Source organism: Anopheles marshallii, chromosome 2, assembly GCF_943734725.1.
Source record: "Anopheles marshallii chromosome 2, idAnoMarsDA_429_01, whole genome shotgun sequence".
In the NCBI taxonomy this organism is placed as follows: domain Eukaryota; kingdom Metazoa; phylum Arthropoda; class Insecta; order Diptera; family Culicidae; genus Anopheles; species Anopheles marshallii.
Window position 1 is genome coordinate 64841632 of NC_071326.1, and position 20509 is coordinate 64862140.

At 41.3% G+C, this 20509-nt stretch overlaps 3 protein-coding genes across 3 annotated transcripts; all 3 read right to left on the reverse strand.

Annotated features, from left to right (window-relative positions):
* Nucleotides 1-1744: 1744 nt before the first annotated feature.
* LOC128715452 (sodium-dependent nutrient amino acid transporter 1-like) lies at nt 1745-4253 on the reverse strand. The gene is made up of 5 exons (XM_053810355.1): nt 3417-4253; nt 3243-3346; nt 2411-2774; nt 2079-2340; nt 1745-2010 (listed from the first exon to the last, which is right to left on the reverse strand). The coding sequence occupies exons 1-5, from the start codon at nt 4251-4253 to the stop codon at nt 1745-1747; spliced, it is 1833 nt and encodes a 610-aa protein (XP_053666330.1).
* A 2661-nt stretch (nt 4254-6914) lies between these two features.
* On the reverse strand, nt 6915-10251 carry LOC128718481 (sodium-dependent nutrient amino acid transporter 1-like). Its single transcript, XM_053812103.1, has 5 exons — nt 10213-10251; nt 8389-8906; nt 7948-8319; nt 7258-7886; nt 6915-7165 (listed from the first exon to the last, which is right to left on the reverse strand). The coding sequence occupies exons 1-5, from the start codon at nt 10249-10251 to the stop codon at nt 6915-6917; spliced, it is 1809 nt and encodes a 602-aa protein (XP_053668078.1).
* Nucleotides 10252-12965: 2714 nt separating this feature from the next.
* LOC128709497 (sodium-dependent nutrient amino acid transporter 1-like) lies at nt 12966-19333 on the reverse strand. Its single transcript, XM_053804502.1, has 7 exons — nt 19223-19333; nt 16356-16873; nt 16169-16284; nt 14100-14358; nt 13662-14028; nt 13316-13577; nt 12966-13216 (listed from the first exon to the last, which is right to left on the reverse strand). The coding sequence occupies exons 1-7, from the start codon at nt 19331-19333 to the stop codon at nt 12966-12968; spliced, it is 1884 nt and encodes a 627-aa protein (XP_053660477.1).
* Nucleotides 19334-20509: the final 1176 nt, after the last annotated feature.

Genomic DNA, 20509 nt, shown 5'->3' on the forward strand with positions numbered 1-20509 from the left:
CTGGATGCAGGACACATTTAATCGGCGAACGTTTGCTGAATGAACCGTTGCAAGTGTTACCCAATACCAGCTTAGTTGTGACGAGTGTGACGGTGTAAACACTAATCGAAGATCATCTCGCGTGCACCACACGCGTACAATTCGTACGCGACAGTGTTGACGGCCGCGATAGTAAACCCGTATATCTGTGTAGCAGTGTACGTGATGGCCTACCGGCAGTATTTCCATCTCGTAAAACCCGAACTCGGGGGCCAATACACGTTTGATACATGGTTGTGGGGTATTCCCAAAAGCGAAACCGGTAAGCCAACCGCGTACACCTAGGCACGATGCACCAACATGTGTCTCAACCAATCGTTTTTTTTTACTGTATTCTGCTGTACTTTCTACGATATTTTTTGTACAAACGCGTCTTTTTTTGTTGATGTTGTTTTGCACTCTAGAAAGTTGGCAGCCACCTGCGGTAGTAAACTAGCAGTTGGAGGCGATTCCGAACGGGAACTGTCTGCCTTCCCGAAGGAATAGGTTGTTAGTAAAATATTAATAGCAAAGCACTTACTCTTACTAACACACAGAAGCAAGCTAGTTAACCCTCGGCAGAATGAAAGTAATTCAGAATTTTTCATCTCCTCAAACTACTACTACTACCAAAGTACTCAATGGCCATTTCTTAAGATAAAACTCACCTCAGCTTCGAGAGAGTAAATGGAGGTAATGTAAGATGACCACATAAATTACATTCCATAACCATAAACTGCGCTGCTAATGTGATAAGAGTGAACAGTACCATCTTTTCCATGCAATAAATAGCAACATCGTCATCTAGTCGCATCATTCCTAGACGAGACCCACTTGCTCGGTGCGTTACAGAATTGGCATCAATTTGGCGTACATTCCACCGGTAAAGTGTGTACATTTCGCTGGAATTTTGTCTTCAATCATCCTGTCCTGTTAACTCTTCCGATGGGAGAATACGAGATGCAATCATAATATTTTTTTTTTCCTTCAAGAGTTTTGCATCGTGTGCAGTGGATGCATTTGGGGTTTCACGTGGAATAGAAAAGAACTTCTGACGAATGGTGTTTTTCTTGCTGTTCTAGGGAATGGTTGTGTTAGTCATACAGTGTGATACGCTAGAATAGATTGAGATGAGGGAAAACTAGCTGTTTAAACAGTGACTAGCTGTTTAGTTATGAGATCAAATAGTGCTGGACATTTTTGCTTGGAGAGTCATATCTATTGATTGAATAAATTAGTGTCATTATTAATACTGCTGTATACTTAATATTAGCTGTATTATAAAAATAAATCTTATTATTCAATACTCTTTTAAAGGTAAGGATTATATAGTTTTTTTTATTGATACCGTAAGTAACGAATATTATTTCATAAGAATGTTCAAGTCGATTATAAAAATCTCTAAACGTCTGTATCTATTCTAGTATGTCGGCAACTTTATATTTCTTGTTTCTATCATGATACCATGTTTTGTCTCATGTTCGTCTACTGCCATACGAGATATTGATAATATTATCTTATTGGTCAAAGGAGAAACAGATCATTCGCAATTCAAGATTGTTTGTACAAAGAAACTTGGGACATGGGAAGATGCTTAAAAGCAGAAATAAAAAAGAAGTCATAAAAAGAAAATAGCTAAACAAAACCACTTTCTGTACTTTAATACGGACGAATAGAATATATTTATACGCTATTTATTTCCTTATTTTTTGATCGTTTAATCCCTTCATTTTTGATAAAATGTATTTAAGATTTTACGTAGAATGTTCTTTCCAATACCATCGCTCTGGTTGCCATTTTGCTCAGATCGTTTAGACATTTCGGTTCGGTACCGCACTCGCATCGTGGAATCCTCCGGACCCCAATCGGGCGTTGGTTGACTGGCAGCTTTGATTTTGTCGATGAATCTCTCTTCCTTCCTGTTTTGCAGTTCATACGCAGCCCACACTATTACTTGCACCATAACAAAAGCGTAAAGACACCAACCAAATGCTGGAAAATTGAGAAATCACTGTTTAGGAGAGAATTACAATAAGTTTTCGTGTGTTGTTTCGTAGTACCGGTCATTCCTTGCGGAACCGGAAGTGGGGTGTATTGAATGAAGCTGAACAGCCATATGACGATGACGATAGCGAGGGTTACAAAGCTCCAGCAAACTCTCCAGAACACACCGGTTTTTCTGTCCAGCATCAGCTGAACGTCGTGTGCAATCTGCTCCACACCATACAACCAGCAGAAGGTAACAATCTCCAGCATAACGAGTGTAAGCGTTGTCAACGTAACGCCATACTTGTCCACTACGTCCAGTACGTGCAAACCACCCTGGAACGATGCCAACAATGCACACGATACGTTTACCACCAGCTAGCTTTCCCTTGAAGAACCCACCTACCGGTGTAATATAAACCAATCCACAGCCAAAACCGTAGATCGCTATCATCAGCACCACCTTCCAGTTGGAGAGCTTGGGGAAGCGGTCCCGGATGGCGGTCACTATCGTTGTTACGATGCCGGTATTGCTGCCCAAACCGAGCAGGAAAAACATCAAAAAGAACAGTACGGCAAATACGTTCTGTGCCGCATCGAATTTGGCAATCGCGTCCGGGTACGTGATGAAGGTTAGCTGGGGACCTTGCAGCTGCATGTCTTCTACGCGATTGCCCGTTATGTGCGCAATGTTACCGACGATACCGAACACGACGATGCCCGATATGATGGAGGTGAAAGTATCCAGCCAGGAAATTATCATTGCATCGCTAGAGAAGGGAAGCAATTCGTTGAATTAGTATATAAAATGACAGAAAACTAAATATCAACGAAATAAATCAGTTTATACTAACCGATACCACTGATAGAAGGTAGTTAAGAGTTGTACAAACATTTAAGACATTCAAAATAAGATTCAAGCTTTTATAATATACTAATTAATTCCATTATAATTCAGATTAAGTACTAAGTTTAAGTTAAAATAAAGAAAGATATTTAATATACAACTACAGTAAATCATGACAGGAGATCAACTCCTCCCTATGAAAGATACGAATTACAGTATTAGACGGTACATGTCTAGTATGCGTTAGGCGAGCAGTATTCCAAAATTTGAACTAACATCATTTTATTAAGAAATAATCAATCTTGTTGTGCATAATGCACTGTTATATTTCACTTTTACAGCTATTTTATTTTCATAAGAACGCCCAGTACTTCAAACTTTCACAACTTACCGGTAAATATTGTTGTTGAAGCTGTTATACGAAGCGAAAACGATAACCGAACCAAGGGAAATTGTTAGCGAGAAGAAGCACTGCGTTACTGCAGCATACCAAACCTGCGAAAGCGTATTGAACGTTTTAGTAGTAGACCATTACCACACAATTAAGCGTTTTTTTTTAAATTACCTGTACGTCCAACAATTTTTGCCATTGCGGTTTCAACAGGTACAGTATACCCTGATCCGCACCCTCGAGCGTACACGTGCGGATCAGAAGCACCAGCAGTATCAGGTACGGAAAAATAGCCAAAAAGTAGGACGCCTTGCCGGAGCTACGGATACCTTTAATCAAAATGCAGCTAATGCAGATCCAGCAGAAGAGCAAACACAGTGTCAGCTTCCAATCGGGCACCCCGATGCCTTCGTCCACCGTCCAGTAGTTGTGCAGTACGGTGCGGTTGAAGTAGAACTCGGCCGATGGGCGAAAGGAGGCGTTCTGTGCGTGGCCCTTAAATTCCGAATCAACACATCCGACCCATTCCGGTTCACATCTAGCCCAGGCGAGCGGGCTACCGAAGGAAGCAACAAAGTAGCGTACCGAAACCGAAAGTACAGCGGCGTAATAACCCAGAATAAGCACCAGGGCAAGTGTTTGTCCGACGCCCACACCACGCATCAGTGGTGCCACATCAAACACCTTGATGGAGCCCCGGCTCGAGAACTGACCCATCACCATCTCGAGATAGTAGAGCGGTCGTCCGACCAGGAACAGTACCACCAGGTACGGTATCAGAAAGGCACCGCCACCGTTCTGCATTGCCGTGTACGGGAAGCGCCAAATGTTGCCGAAACCGACCGACAGTGCGACGCACGACAGCAGGAACTCGATACCACGGTCCCATTTCTCGCGCACCGCATCATCCGGCTTGGGCAGGGTGTTAACTTCCGGCGCCTCACTGCCGCCGATGGTTAATTGAGTAGAACCGCCAACGGTAGACGGGATCGGGTTGGTGGTGGTGTTCATGGCGTTCTGTAACTTAATTATATCATCATGCCGTTAGTTGCCATGTTACAGTGATTCCTTTTTATTGCAGTAGACGTGAGATTGTCGCCGGTCGCGAAACGTGACCAGCGAGCAACGTATGAATGAACTTCGATCGTAAGCGAAGAAAGTGCTTTTAGCAAAGTACGGTTCACAAGAACTCTGAGGAATCGGATGAGGTATAAGGATGATTATTTAAATTTATGACATGTGGATCTTCATTGTGGTTGTACTTGAAGCTGGTATAAGGCTTACGAACTGAGCATGTACAGCCCTTCATTTAAATTGCTAAACATCTCATTCAGCAAATATAGCAATGAGGTATTACGCATCGCGGGTAGTTGAGGTAAGGTTTACATTTGATAAGACAAAACATGCAGGATTTACGACAAAGTGATCATAAAGATTAGTTATTAACACGTTCCCTTATTATGTCATCCAAATATGGGTGTCGTGAAATATTTCCAGGGGCCAATGTCACCCAAATATAAAAAGTATTGTTTTAGCTTTTTTATAACAAGATATTAACAATATTTGGCCAAATCTGTAAAGGGTCTTGTTGACAACCCGATTTTTGTTATTCAAATAGTATTTTATTTTCAAATATTTAATAATTTTGTCTGTTGTTTATTGAACACTTTTCACTAATTTGTCGGGCAACGTGGTTCTTCTGATGCGGTTCTTAGTGCCAAGGAATTGTTTTTATGATAAGCAATCTGTGCAAATTATTCCAGGGAAGTATTTATTTATTTGTTTTTATATTGATTTGTATATTTTTTCTGCAATTTTATTTAGATTATAATGGCTTAGAGCAATTTAAGTGCATTTAAAATTTTTGTCTCAAGCAATAAATGTAAAATTGTCTACACATAAATATATTTCTTTGATTCGCACATTTTTGGCGACATTTTGGGCCCGTTGGAAACACTTAAATGATTCGCACTGGACACCGAACGTCTTGAGGATAAATTGCATTACTGATGTTATACAAAGCCCAAGCAATCATATAGTGACAAAATAGACGTTTTATCATCTAGTCTTAAGGTGTCATAAACCAGTAAAATCTCTGTCAAAAGATATCACTATCTGTTCTATTTACACAAAGTTTTTTTTTGCTACATAAAACTCAAGATCCAGGGATTTATGTGTGGATGACATCATTCTATTCTTCTTTTGCGATTGCTGAATAGCTTCCCGTGCTTTTTGTCAAACGTAATAACATTACATTTTCTGATTATTATTGAAGACACCTCAAACTTACTTGTATAACTAATTTTTAACAAAGTTGATGTTCGAAAAATTTGCTTACTTTGCTTCCAAATAGTTGTTTTTTCAACATTTTTTACGTGTTTTTTTATTTATTTTATCAATTTATGTTTTTTGATTCAAATCATTATGTTATCTATGTTTGATTGAAAATGTTTAAGAATGACACTGTTTACAACTTTGTGATATAAAAAGGCTTTTTTTGGTTTTTTTCACAATATTCGAATGAATTTAAAAATGTTTCAAATAGAACCTTCTACACACTTTTTATCTACTTTGGCGTTTCAAGTGAAGTATTTGTCATAGGAAATACAAATACAATTCATATTCTTTTGTAAAACTATTTTCCTTCTATTATGGTAGATTATTACGTTAAATGAAGTTTTCAATTGTTTAGCACGCTGAATATAGCATGGGTTCACGGTATATGCAACATGTTGCGAATATTGCATGAAACGCATAATTCAACACTTTATTAACTTGGAAACACTCCCACTGTGCCGAACATTCATGTCACAGTCGCTGCTGTTTTTGTGATAACTAACAAATTTACGTGAACTAAACACTTTTCCAGCCAATAATGCATTGTGCATTTTCACCATTCCACCATCGATTTCCATCTGGATGGAGTGAGAGGCTTGTGGTTTTACTACGCCATTCGGTATATTTTCGGTTTTACGTTTTTACCGATGGCTTTGTTTGATTTGTACGCCAAGCGAATGCACTTTCATTCCACTAGTTTGCGAAAGGGAAGATTTTTTTTTTGTGTTATGGTTGCGCGTTCACTCACCACGATCGTTTTGGCAACACGCCGCGAGAGTAACACCACCTACGGCACCGTTCGCTTGGTGACTGTCTTTTGTGTACTGAGCGTGATTCCCTCCGCGGAGACAGTTCATACGACCAAGCTGTTGGTGGAGGTGTTTCCACTATGAAAACCATCCGTACTGCAACACGAAATCAGCCAGGGAAAGTGCATCTATGGCGTATCTAAGGTAACCTTGTACTGCTGGTGTATGCACCGCGCTTGAAACAACTAGACGTGTGTAAGAACATACCACTCCATTGTGGTTGTAAAGATTTCCATTCAATTCGTAGAATTATTTACACTTTGACGCAGGGAATCGATTAAATCGCGTCAATATTTCTCTTGCAACCACTCCATGTCAACGGTAATGGTACGATGCCGCATTTCTATTGCTGATGATGTAAAAAATGGTTCTTATTTCGCTGCTTTATCATTAATTGTGATAAATCGCGCCAGCAGCACACTGCACAGTTTTATCTGGATGATGCCATCGGGTGGTATGGACAGCATGAGGAATAGCAAAAACGAGGGATGGAAGATGGGTAAATATGTATTCTGCAGTACTACGGTTAATCAAATATTTTGCCACACAATCTGTGCGTAAGATTTGGTCTCGGGGCAGTAGTAAACTGACACCGTTTGTTTTTCATTCTGTTGTACTGTTCGCGTGTGCTTTCGTTTTCTGGGCCCCAGCTGTTGGTTGGTTCGAATGCTGTCTTCCATTTCGTTCGACATCCTTTCTCGTCCTGAGTTACTATCGCGTACCCGGCCCATAACGGAAGCTGTAAGATGGCGAACGTGTACAGAACCCATCCTGCAACTAGAGTTAAGAAGTCGGAGTGAATGTTTGTTAATTTTCTTCATATCGAAATTTTATATTGGGAAATTAGTAAGCAAAAGGGAGATACTTACCATTGTATTCCACGGGAACACTCAGTGGGACGTAATCGACGAAGCTCACTACGAGAATGATACCCACCAGCATCGGTGCAAGAATACCCCAGCAGATACGCCAAAACCGTCCTGTTTCGATCTGCAGCATAAACTTGATATCACGGCAGACACTATCGACACCGTAGATCCAGCCAAACGTAAGAATTTCGAACAGTGCTAGCGTGAGCGTAACGTACTTCGCACCGTACGTGTCCAGTACGTCCAGAAGATCCAACCCGCCGGGTGCCAAGTAGACGACGCTGACGCAAAACATCGACACGCTAACACCCATCACAATCTTCCAGTTCGCAACGGTTGGACATCGATCGCGGATGGCGGTGATGACGCTGGTGATCGCCCCTAGGTTGCTGCCAATCCCCACGATAAAGAACATCAGGAAGAAGAGTACGGAAAAGAGCTGTGGGCAGTACTCGAATTTCGCGATCGCATCGGGGTATGCCATGAAGGTAAGGCCCGGTCCTTCCCGCACAATATCCTGGATGTTGGTTCTGTGCGTGACATGGGCCAGATTGCCAAGTACGCCGAACACGATGCAACCCACAACAATGGATGTAAACGTGTCGAGCCAGGATATAATCATTGCGTCGCTAAAGTTGAAGAGAGAGTAGCTATACATATCGTCTTTGTAACGCTGTGGCCATTACTCACCGGTAGACATTGTTGGAGAAATTGTTGAATGAAGAGTACGCGATGATACCACCGAAGCAGATCGATAGCGAGAAAAAGCACTGCGTCACGGCTTCCATCCAGACTTTGGCTGTGAAGAGACTTTCCCATTTGGGCGTCAAGAAAAATTTGATACCCTCGAGCGAACCTTCGAGGCTAAGTGAGTGGGCGAGCAGAATAAAAATGATGACGTACGGAAAGATGGCAAGGAAATATGCTGCTTTGCCCGTGCTTCGAACTCCCTTGATGAGAATCACCACCAGAATGGTCCATGAGACGAGCAGACAGAGTACCAGCTGCCCGTCAGGCCAGCCGAGACCTTCTTCCAACGGCGCACGATGCATTATTGTGTTGCTGTTGTAGGGAGAAATGTTAGAAAATTGATTTCCATCTCACCTTGAGCCGGTAAGTCAGTCCGCTTACGTGAAGTACAGCTCGGCGGAAACATTTCTTCGATCCTCGATGGCAGCATCCGAGGAGTTGGAATAACCTCGAAAGTCTGAATCAATACACCGACTCCACGAGTGATGACACTTGCTCCACGGTAGCTCGCTGCTAAACGACAGCAGGAGATAGCGTAAGGTGATGGCCAACACGGGCGTGTAGTAGGACATTGCCACTACCATTGCGACCGATTGGCCCACACCGACACCGCGCATTGCCGGAGCCATATCGTAGATCTTGACGCAGCCACGGCTGCAGAACTGTCCCATTGCCATCTCGAGATAGTACAGCGGACGTCCGATCACAAACAGCACTACCAGGTACGGTATCAGAAAGGCACCGCCACCGTTGTCTAGTGCGGTGTACGGGAACTTCCAGATATTGCCGAATCCGACCGAGTACGCTATGCAGGAGAGCGTAAACTCGATGTTGCTGGTCCATTTCTCGCGCACCGGAACAGTAGGGGATGCGATAGCTAAGGTAACGCAGTTGGTATGCTGAAGTGACAACAAGCAGGTATTTTATTTGATGGACTTCCTTAGGTTTTAGTTCTTTGAAGATTAGCAGTACCAGCATTCATTCGCTGTGCGTGTAAGGATACTCCCACTAACTGTGTGTTATTTCCTATTGTTAGATGTTATTGCAATTAATTATGGTAGATTAGTTGTTTTGATTTATATTAAATTGTCTTAAGCTGTAAAATAAAATATATATGACACTCAATTACCAAACTCACAAAATATTTAAGATTGTCCTCATGGTTTGGAGTTATTTTAAACATGTAAGGCACACATTGACGTTAATATGCAAACCAAAATAAAAAAAATCTAAACGTAAAGTCAAGCAGGTCACTGAGTACGGTTTCAATCAAGATTTACAACTCTTGTTATCGAGTATTCCATATGATTTGTAATGCGATTCGTGCAATATTATCTGATTGATATTTTTAAAATCCATTCAAATGTGTTCATATCCATACCAAGCGATTTGGTTCATTTTTAGATCACCGACGTGTCTAACGAGTACTAAAAATAGTATCGTCGATAATAAACTCCTTTTCATTCATGTCTGGAAATTTCTTTTGAAGCTACAAATTTTCCATCGCTATTCAATTATCGCGCAACTTTGTTGTGTCTGGTATGGATACAATGTGTGAGGTATTTTCATTCCTTATCACCTTTACACATTATTTTTCTGAAATTTGCCAACAACATGACACTACATTGTCAACAAGGCAACAGGATATACTGATCTCGCCGTGCCCTACTTTGCGGGTGCTACTCAATTGGGGGTGGGTTAATAATAGCCAAATTACTGTTTTTGTTGCACTTCTTCTCTATCTGCCTTCATGCTTCCGTCCGTACACCTCTCCCGCCGAGTAATACTGAACGGTGTGAATCAAATCGATCAACCAATTGAAATGTTTAATGACTACCGCGAACGCATCAACTGGCACGTGTGACATAGGCACATACACGCACACACCGATCCATGGCGGTACGCGTTGATGGATGGTTAAATTTATTTTGGAAGTTTACGCTCGACACTGTTAATGCTTCCGCTGGCAGTGTGCCATCAAACAAATTTTTGCTGTGGCGGATTTTGCTTCTCTTCCGTCCACACCACTGGCAGTGAATTATGCGCTATGGTAGAAGAAAGGCGAAAAAACTGCAACACTTCCAAAATGGCATCCAAACGAACGAAACAGATGATACGAGCACGGACCACAGTTGTTGAGGGTGACCTTTGCACGAGGCAATCGAATGAATGCCGCCGGGAGGAAGAAGCACCCCCATCACGTACGGTTAATCCTTTGGCAATTGTCTTTGGGGTGGAATCCATCGTTGCACGTTGTTCGGATCTCGTTAAATAATTTGTTTGATTGGTTGATGCTACCGTTTCACGTGCAATGCCTCGATCGGTCGGTGAATTCTGGGAAATTCTTCATTCGTCAACACACACACTGCACATGCCCAAGCAATTGCGTATCGGATGTGGATGCACAGTGGAGAGGTTCCTTCTTGCGGATCGGAGCACAAATACTTTGCTGCGTGAAAATGCACTGCATCTCACGCTGGCTTGATACTGACCGATCGATCGATCCGGCCGGATGCACTCGGTTTGGGTGGTATAAAAAGCTTCGCCGATTCGGATGTTGGCATTGCTTCGTTTTGGTTTGATTTTCTGCGCAAGATCAAACGATTCTGTGATGTTTGGTGGTAAAAAGCTTACAGTACCTCTCAGAATGAATGAGACTGCTAACATTTTCATGAGTATAATACATATAATTATTACTGATATAGAATTATAAAAAGGAAAATAAGTTTATTTATTTTTCTTATTCGAAACACTTAAAAGTTAAAAATTTAAAAATTCATTTTTGTTAAGTGTCGTGAAAGCAATTGTATTAAACTTTGTTTTTATTTTCTCTCACTTATTACATACTTCAGAAATCGTACTATTTGTCATTTTTAACATTATTTTTTTAACGTATACTTTTTTAACGTATATTTTTTAACGTAACTTTTTTAACGTATTAACATTTTTAACGTATACTGTTATTGTTTACTACCTTTTTATAACTATTTCCCATTTCGTTTTGACGATTGGACTTGCCAATGACAACCTTTTGTTTGAGATTTTCAATTTCATTATATTTTTCACATTAATATGTAGGTCTCGTTTGCATATTTTTAAGCCTCATTCCTTTGGAATGTTTCGTTTATGATCAAATAATTCACTGATTTTTTGGCCCAAAAATCAGTGTAAAAACTTACTAAGGACATTCTAATGTAACGCATAGTTTTGCTAAGATCTTTTGATGGTGTGTTCATATTTTTCCGATGAAAAGTGTATTAAAACTGCGGATCATGGCTACTGTAGGTTCGTTATCTGTATAACATTTATTGTATTTTATCTCAGAAAACTAGTTTGAAGAGCCCGAGTTTTTTCTAGGACTGTTTGCATTAATTTAACTCAATTAACAAGGGAAGTCTACGTTGTGTTTCTTTAGCTTTTAGCCATCTAACTATGGTAATTGCGAACCAGTTAACGGATTCAATACGCTTTATACCGCTGTAGGGACGCCAACCAATCAATTCATACTATGAAATAGTAATAGTAGTACTTATCAAATACTTATTAAAGAAATTCCAGAATTATTCCATGGTTTGTTCCAATTTTTCAATCGATGTTTCGTACTGGTTTGAAGTGTTTTATATTCTGATAAGTTTGTTTATATATTTTTGTTTTGATGGATAAGTTTGCGACTTGCAGAAAAGGTATTCTGGTTCTCTAACTACATACTCTAACTCTAACTACAATTCTAACAGACTACGGTGAAAATTAATATCTTACTTTGGAAGATTTTTCGTTGTTTGACACAATTTGCCATTTATTTATCTTACATTTCTATTGATCACAAGATTTGTACACTTCACGTAAGGCACATGAAGCTCCAGATCATGCACTGTTAGTGTGTTATATTTAAAGGATATTTTTAAAATAAAATAGATGCAAACAGTTTCGTTACCATTAAGCGTTAAGAATGTTGAACATAAAAAAAAAACCCATTAAAAAACATCAATTTTCATGGTAATGAAACATTACATACAAACTTACATAAGCTTTATAATAAATTCAATATGTTTTTTTTCACCATTTATAAATTGAATATTGATCGTGTTTAAAAAATCTGGGCGTTGTATTAAAAGCAACTTTTTTAACCCTTCCGAGCAATATTCGCACACTACTGTTCACTCCAATTATGAGGCCAATGGTATTCACGTTTCGCATGTTTAAAATCGTTTGAACAGCAAATCGATTCGCAAAAATCGCAGTATGACTTGTGGGGAAGTCTAAAGCGTCGGTCAGCTGTTTGTAAACACAACAAACCGCAGCGCAATGCAAGCAATTGGATGCCCACATTCGCTCTATTTTTGCATCACTCTGCGCTGCAGGGTGTTCAAGTGTGTTTAAACTTTAAACTTAAAAAAATTAACAAAATTTGTTTTTTGGATAACTGACAATAATAAATTGAATTAAAAAGATGATTTAAAATATACTTACACTTAGTGACTTGGTGTAAAAAATGTTCTAATAAATGCACTCTGCAGTAACAAACCACCCTGTGGTTGTCGTAACTCGTAACAACGTTGGGAAGAAATATTCAATGAAATACAGCTGATGCAACCGACCGTACGCATGCGCTCGTTTCGTTACAAACGAAGCACTGAATGACGGTCACGGCCATTTCTGAGAGGAAGCACTACCGGCGAACAGAAATGGCAACGGGTGTGACGAGTAGGTTGAAAGTAAAAAAAAAACACCCCTGAAGTCGCGCAACAACTCGATGCGAACATTCAATGTCACACGATGCTACAGCTGGTGCTAACGGTCGTGTAGTGGAAACACGACCATGCGAACGAACTAATTGTTTTCAAACGAATATCATCAATAGAAAAAAACATTTGAAGTATTAGAAAAATAAATTTATTACAAATTAGTGGCATTCACACACTTTAAACAATATTAATCACAGATCTAACCGATACGTTTCATTTAAGCAACTTTCTTCGAACTTTTTCCACCAAAGTTCCGGCACGTTGCGACGACTGTCGTTTGTACTCGTCGATGAAGGTACCGTAGTCGGACCGCTTGGTGGGATCTTCCGGGCCCCAGTCGGCCATTGGTCGGAGGACGGCTTTGCAGCGTTCCCACCATGCTAGACCCTGCTTTTGCAGCATGGCATATACAGCCCAGCAGGGTAGTTGCAACACAGCAAAGGCATACAGACACCACCCGAGTGCTAAACAGAACAAGCAAGAGCGAAAGAAGGATATTAGATTCCGTGGTGCAAAGGAAAGTGGTTTGCTTATTGCTGTCACAATAAAAAATCACTACATACCATTGTAACCGAGTGGCACATTCTGTGGTTTGTACTGTACCAAGCTGACGAGTAGAATGAAGAGTACGGTGATGGGTGTTACGATGCCCCAGCAAATACGCCAAAACAATCCGGTCTTGATGCCGAGCATAAATTCGATATCCTTGCACACTCGATTCACGCCATAGATCCAGGCGAAGGTAAGCAGTTCAAACACGGCCAGTGTTATCGTCACCAACGTAGCGCCGTAGTAATCCAACAGCTCCAGGATAATCAATCCACCCTACGGTTGTGCCGGTGCAGTAGACGGCATTAGTTGACAAACTAATCAACATCCATTCCCGACTACCCCGTTCCCACCACTTACCGGCGTAATGTAGATTAAACCGATACAGAAACCGGCCAGTCCTACCGAAATGACAATCTTCCACCGTGCAATATCCGGCCGCTGGTCGTGGATGGCGGTGATGACGGATGTGACGATACCGATCAGTGTCCCGATACCGAGCAGAAACAGCATGAAGAAAAACAGCACCGAGAAAAACTGAGGCAGAAAGTCAAACTTTGCTATCGTGTCCGGGTACGTGATGAACGTTAGGGCCGGTCCACTCTGCACCACCTTCGAAATATCCGGCTGGCCGGTAACGTGAGCCAGATGACCAATCACACCGAACACAACGCATCCGGCCACGAGCGAGGTGACTGTGTCCAGGGAGGTAATAATCAGCGCATGCCTGCGAAGGAAACGGGAAAAGACATTCTTGATTAATCTTTTCAATGGATCTACCCATCAAAAGTTACTCACCGGTAGATGTTGTTCGAAAAGTCGTTAAACGACGAGTACACGATCAGTCCGCCGAAACAGATGGTCAGTGAGAAGAAGCACTGGGTGACGGCTTCATACCACACTTCGATCGTTAACAGTTTGTCCCACTGGGGTTCGAAGAAGTATTTGATCCCAGTCCACGCACCCTCGAGTGTTAGCGAGCGTACCAGCAGGACGGCAATGATGATGTAGGGAAATATGGCCAAGAAGTAGGACACTTTGCCGGAGCTTTTGATGCCTGAATGGGGAAGAGATCATATGAATTAAACTTTCCTGACAAAATATTTTTTGAACTAACAATATTATGCCCCTATGTTCTTGATCAGTTGTTTGGTCTTGTTGCATCTTAAACACATAGTTGAATTTCAATAGATCATATTTTAAATTCTTCAAACTTCTACTAGATTGTTTGGATAGTTTGTCTTAGTGATTATCCAAGAATATCTGGCTACGTGGCCTGCATAAATCGTGGTAATTGGAGAACTAGTAGTCAAAAATGATATCACTTAACTTATAATACCAACAAAACCACCTATAAAAGACGAAAAAGAGCACCCACCAAGTACAGTTCCGAATATTTTTAAAAAAATATAAACATAAAAGGTTAGATCTGTTTTCCTTTAATCATAATCCTTCTAAATTCTATTTGTATATAACTGTCCTTAATACATATCAACAGTGAGTCATGCAATCTCGTTTTTAATGCAATTTTCTTAATTGCATTTTATTCAATTACTTTTTTCCCAACGAGCTTCTTAGTTATATCTTCTTTTAATTAAGAAAAAGAGAGGAGTTCGTGAAATGTAACTTGTGAAAATGAATAATTGTTATACCCCACATGGGCCTATTTTTAGCTTAGGATTCTTCAAACTACGGCCCGCGGGCCGCATGTGGCTCTCAAGAGTGTTCAGTGCGGTCCGCGACTCTATTGCTAATATAATAATTTTAATGAAAATGTCTAATTTAGGAAAGGTGTAATATTTCTTTACTATTCAAATATTAATTACTGTAATAGTTTGTAACATTTAATACTATAAATTATGGGGCGGCCCGGTGGCATGATGGTAGCGGCGCCGGTCTTCACACGAACGTTCCGGACCAAAATCCCATCCGGGCCAATCCCCCGTAGCAAGGACTGACTATCCGACTACGTGGTAAAATAAGTCGATACGGCCTGGCCGTTCTAACGAAAAAAAAAAAAATACTATAAATTATGAAAAAAATTATCACAAGCGCAATATCGCATCAAATTACCCGGAAGATACAGGGTAAAACCCTGTATAGATAGAATAGATAGAATATGACGAGCCCAACTTCATTAATCGCGTAAGTTTATAAGATAAACGGGGATATTGATAGTGAAACACAACACATTTTACTGAATCACAAAAGCTGGATTTGCCAGTCGCGGGAATTTAGTGAATGTCAAATCCGGCCAGGCTGTTTTCGCACCTGCCGGTTTCAAGATTTGAGATAGAATATACAAAATTAATGTACGGAATTTTAAACAACGAATGTGCAAAATATCGATTCCAAACTATGTTTAGTAATGATAAATACTTGTGATTAATTTCCAACTTCATTTTATAGTTTAACACTTAAATCTGCTTATACGTACAGCCGAGCATGCTGACCGATTTGGCATTCACTAAATTGCGCACGCGATTCCATATTCAGTTTAAGCGATTTAGTAAATTTTGTTGTTTTTATGTCTATCTTATTTGTTTGTGCGATTCAGTAAGTTGGATTTGCCATATCCTATCTAATGAAAATCCAGTAATGTTTAAGTGGCCCACACGCTATCATAGTTTTAACCAATGTGACCCGCGGGTTGAAAAGTTTGGAGACCACTGCTTTAGCGGATTCTATCAGTAATTAACATATTTTATGATACTATAGCTATAGCTTGTGCTTGTATGAGGCCATTCTACCATTCTACCTTTTGCTATACGGTCATAACGGAAAACAATGCTTTCCACATAGTTGATTGATAATTTCCACGGAATGTGTTCTTCCCAACATGCAAGACAAGGGTAATTCCCACGTACCTTTGATCAAAATGCCCACTATGCAAATCCAGGAAACGATCAAACATAGTGTTAGCCGCCAGTCGGGAAAGCCCAAACCATCGTCTAATGAGTCAGCCGAATGCATCACCGTTTTGCTGTGAAGTTTGAGAGCGTTCGGGTGTGAGGATGCGAAACTTGCGTTAGCTTTTCCGTGGATGCCACTTACCGGAAGTACAAATCAGCCGAAGTTCGCGGTTGGGTCACGTTTGCGCCCAGCGTTATGCTGCCGAGCCGGCTAGAATCGACACAATTGACCCAGTCGGGCTCACACTTGCTCCAGGGCAGCTCGGGGCTGAAGGAGGCCACCAGATACCGGAGGGTTACGGCCAGCACGGAAGCGTAATATGTAATTACGGTGAATATGGCAACCGTCTGTCCGACACCGATACCACGCATGGCTGGGGCCAGATCGTACACTTTGACGCAGCCCCGATTAGAGAATTGGCCAAGCACCATTTCCAGGTAGTAGATGGGACGGCCAATAATGAACAGCACTATCAGATACGGTATGACGAATGCACCGCCACCGTTTTTGAACGCTGTGTACGGGAAACGCCAAACGTTACCAAAGCCCACGGACAGAGCCACACAGGACAGCAGGAACTCGATGTTGCGTCCCCATTTCTCACGAAGCGGTGGTGTATCGTCTGCTGCCGGTGTTTTTAGATCGACCGTCATGTGATGCTGCATGGGATGGAAACAAACAACCAAGTGTGAAACGTGGATCGTATTTTTGTTAAAATTTCTACACTCATTTATAGTTTATTTATTCCCACATGATACCCAAGCAAGGTTTCTCAACAAACTCCCAGAAAAACTGTTCCAAAATGTTAAAGACATGTAAATGACATAAAATATTCATGTCTTAGCGTAACCCTGTCCCTTCTTTCTGTTTTTTTTTGCAGATGTCAAAACCAAAAAGTTGGTTCTGGACTTCATCGATTTCTGCTATGCTACTTTAATTTGATCGATTTCCTATAACAATCAATAATTCGAAGGCTGAAACTTGTACTAAATCGAAATCTGTACTTTAAAACACTGTATCATGGGTGAACGCATTAAAAAATACCGGAGGTAATTTTAGTCGTTGCCGTCATAGTGAAGGAAATAAACAATAAAAAATAATCATCCTATGAGCGAACTGAACGGCCGTGAGGGTCCTCGAGCTAGAGCTCCAAGATCTGCTCATTATAATGTAATAGTTCATTTATGTTTGAAGATTTTATTGTTCTTGCGCATATCAACAGTGAACAAAGTCTATAAAAACAGCACATTTATATGTTGTTTAAAGAAATTCGTTAATGATCGAGACAAAATGGGGATGGTTGGTGCTTCAGCACGTATGCAAGATGCAACGAAGTTTTCGGGGTTTTATGTTGTTATAAGTTATATGTTGTTATATGTTGTTATAAGTTGAAAGAAATGGTTCATTCTGTATCCGGCGCACATCTGGTGGTAAATATGTATAATATATCAAGAAACATTTTTCAACGCAACTTTTCAGAACTTTTAGAACAGGAGTCTCCAAACTAGCGGCGGAGCGTATGCGGCCCGTGACACTGGTGCTAACATTTAGAACTATAATATTTAGAAGTAATATTTTTTAAAGCTTATTCTATCAAATATTGGGTTTTAGTTTATTAAATTAAAAGGCATAAATTAAACATAACTCATATTTTGAGAGTAATTTCGGTGTAAACGGCCCTAATGATACTGAGTTATTGGCCCCCAACTACGGTAATTTCCACCAATGAGGCCCACGGCCGGAATGTTTGGAGATCCAACAGGAAAAAACATAGAAACATTACTTAGAACGTGTATGACGATGTCCATCTCAAATGCCGCTGGAAAATGATCGTTTTCCGCCACAATTACAAATAAATGTAAATAAGCAAATTGAGTTATTAAAAAACAACAAACAAACCAATAATAAACAACAAACAAATTATTAATAAACATTTATGAATCATGTTGAGCGAAATCAGATTAAGTAATCTACCCTTAATATTCTTTGTAGAAGAACTTCTGAACACTTAAGTATGGGTAATCATAACAGTTTTTAAAGTGTAGTAAGCATAGTTATATCATTAACGAACTCAGAACTAGGTGTACGGTAGATTTAAAATGTTAATAACAGTAATTGGAATTGATTTACGCTTGTAGCCCCGCGGTAGATAAATCCACCTGAACATACATTTTCAGGGAGTTCCCATTTTGTTCCACCGTTTGGGGCCCCTGAGTTGCCTCTTCAATCCGCCTCTTCAACTGCGCATATCAGAGTCAACCATTTTTCAAACATTTTAGCTTCTTTATCGGGACAACAACCTCAAGAGGTCTAGACCTCTCATTTCTAACTTTCTTGGACTTTATTTACCCATGTCTAGATAGTCAGTTCTGTGTACCGGCTCGTACCGGATACCAATACACCACTGGCCGTCCCATCATCAAATCATCATTTCAAACATAATTATTTTTCTCTAATCATCGGACACGTTCTTAACACAACCCTTATCCAACATCAAACTTATATCCCACCCTGAAGGATTCCAATGGAACGATGGACGTTGCGTTCATTGGTCATCAATAAACCCATTTCGTCCACTTTCGAATGAAAACACCGGCGCCATGCGCCATTCTTCAATTGCAAACACAATTGCTGCTGGCTACGATGCGGTCACACACACCCACAGTCCCCGGCACGTGCTTTGCTGGGTGTTCGCAGCTGCGTCAAATATGTTCATCAGCACCATCTTTCCGGCGAACGGTCACAGGAAGATACTGCGCCGGCGCGCCAATCAATGCTTGAAAGCCAGACAATTTTTGTGTACCATGCGAAGGGAAACGATGCCTTGCCCTATACGTCCAATCTTCCCGCCATTATGCTGAAAGCGCAGATGCTTACGTAATGGCGGCATGAGTCACGGACGGGTTTTTACCGCGCGCACGTGCAGACTTTTTAGCATAACCGAACTTCAAACACTTGCGATCACTTTCCAAATGCTCCCCGGGCCCGGGCCCGGCCACTGCGCGTACCTGTGCGTGATGCTGTTGTGGATGTTGCTGATGGTAGGAACCGGCAAGCCCACCAACGGGCAGTGTGGCAGCATTCCAGGTTTCATCGCCGACGTAGCTTCTGTTTTCCATCGTGCGAGAATTCCCGAACCGTGGTCTACCGTGGCGGTTACACTTTTCCACCAATGATTGTACCGGATTTGTTTCACTATTTGACGATTTGTTTCCGAACCCTCTACGGCACTAAACCTTCACAAGTCTCACTGCGGCGCACGAATGTCCGATCCGCTCAGGTGTAGCGTCGGCAGGCGAGTGAACGTATTTTGGCACGATCGTTCGTTCACCAGTTCCAGTCGAGTGACGGGCTCGCGTGTTTGCGATCAAGTTATAGCAGTATATGAACACACCAACACCCGAACGGTGCCACTAATATTATAACACCCGCAGTTGTTTGGAGGGGTAGTCGTCTCGGCTGCAGTGCAGCTTCCGCGCCGGATACAGAGCCACCCTGGAGCCATAGCTCGCGTTGGGAAATCCCCCCAGTACACTTTCGAGCGGTGATCAGGTTTTCGGTGAGGTTTGCTCACAAACACAGGTAGGTTTGAAATGGAAACTTGTTTGATGTTTGTTAGGCAGGCCTTGACATGTGTGTTGATGCTCGCGAGCACCAAAACAGAAGGTGACGATCATTGAACGCGTTGCGATGGGTGTATTCTGCAGGGTGGGTTACTGATGCTGATGCTGTTGGCATCAATTTCACACCTTGCAAAGCGACACCCACATGCAATTCAAATGCAATTTTCCACACACACATACTTCTGCACGGCACACTGTCGCAAATCAGATAGTGGAAATTCCATTGCGCTTTGGATCGGCAACCCCATCGAAACGCCAATCGTATAGGCAGAAGGCCAAAACGGTTCTTGGGGAAGTATAGAAACGTAGCGACGGCGCAGCTGAGTTCGTATTATTTGAACCCAGGAATGGTTCCTTTTTCCCGCTGCGCTTCTCCCGATGCAATGTGACTCAACTGTGACATCATGCTGTGGGGATTGACCGGCCTACGAGGGGTTGACTAATCCTGACGTTACGGAGGACTTTCAGTCTGTTCTAAACGAAGAAAACGTGCTTCCTAGGTCGCGTTGGAAGAGAATGCATATTTGTGCAGTTGTACGCGATGGCATTTCTTATCAATGACATTATGGCATTATCGTTATGGCACGTTTCGTTTAAAAGAATATATGAGAGGCAGGTATTGTTATTATTTAAACAATTTAAATAATTTAGATTGATGTAGCGAAAGAGTGT

Bases quoted from the DNA above. Each gene is read 5' to 3' on its own strand.
- LOC128715452 (XM_053810355.1), bottom strand. From the start codon at position 4,253: ATGAACACCACCACCAACCCGATCCCGTCTACCGTTGGCGGTTCTACT. The intron at 2,341-2,410 runs GTAGGTGGGTTC...GCATCGTTCCAG, and splicing joins GATTGGTTTATATTACACCG to GGTGGTTTGCACGTACTGGA. The intron at 2,011-2,078 runs GTACTACGAAAC...TCAATTTTCCAG, and splicing joins GGTTCCGCAAGGAATGACCG to CATTTGGTTGGTGTCTTTAC.
- LOC128718481 (XM_053812103.1), bottom strand. From the start codon at position 10,251: ATGGATTCCACCCCAAAGACAATTGCCAAAGGATTAACC. The intron at 8,907-10,212 runs GTACGTGATGGG...TTGTCACTTCAG, and splicing joins CAATTGCCAAAGGATTAACC to CATACCAACTGCGTTACCTT. The intron at 7,166-7,257 runs GTAAGTATCTCC...TCTTAACTCTAG, and splicing joins TGTTCCCGTGGAATACAATG to TTGCAGGATGGGTTCTGTAC.
- LOC128709497 (XM_053804502.1), bottom strand. From the start codon at position 19,333: ATGGAAAACAGAAGCTACGTCGGCGATGAAACCTGGAATGCTGCCACA. The intron at 16,285-16,355 runs GTAAGTGGCATC...CAAACTTCACAG, and splicing joins TCGGCTGATTTGTACTTCCG to CAAAACGGTGATGCATTCGG. The intron at 13,578-13,661 runs GTAAGTGGTGGG...GCACAACCGTAG, and splicing joins GTTTAATCTACATTACGCCG to GGTGGATTGATTATCCTGGA.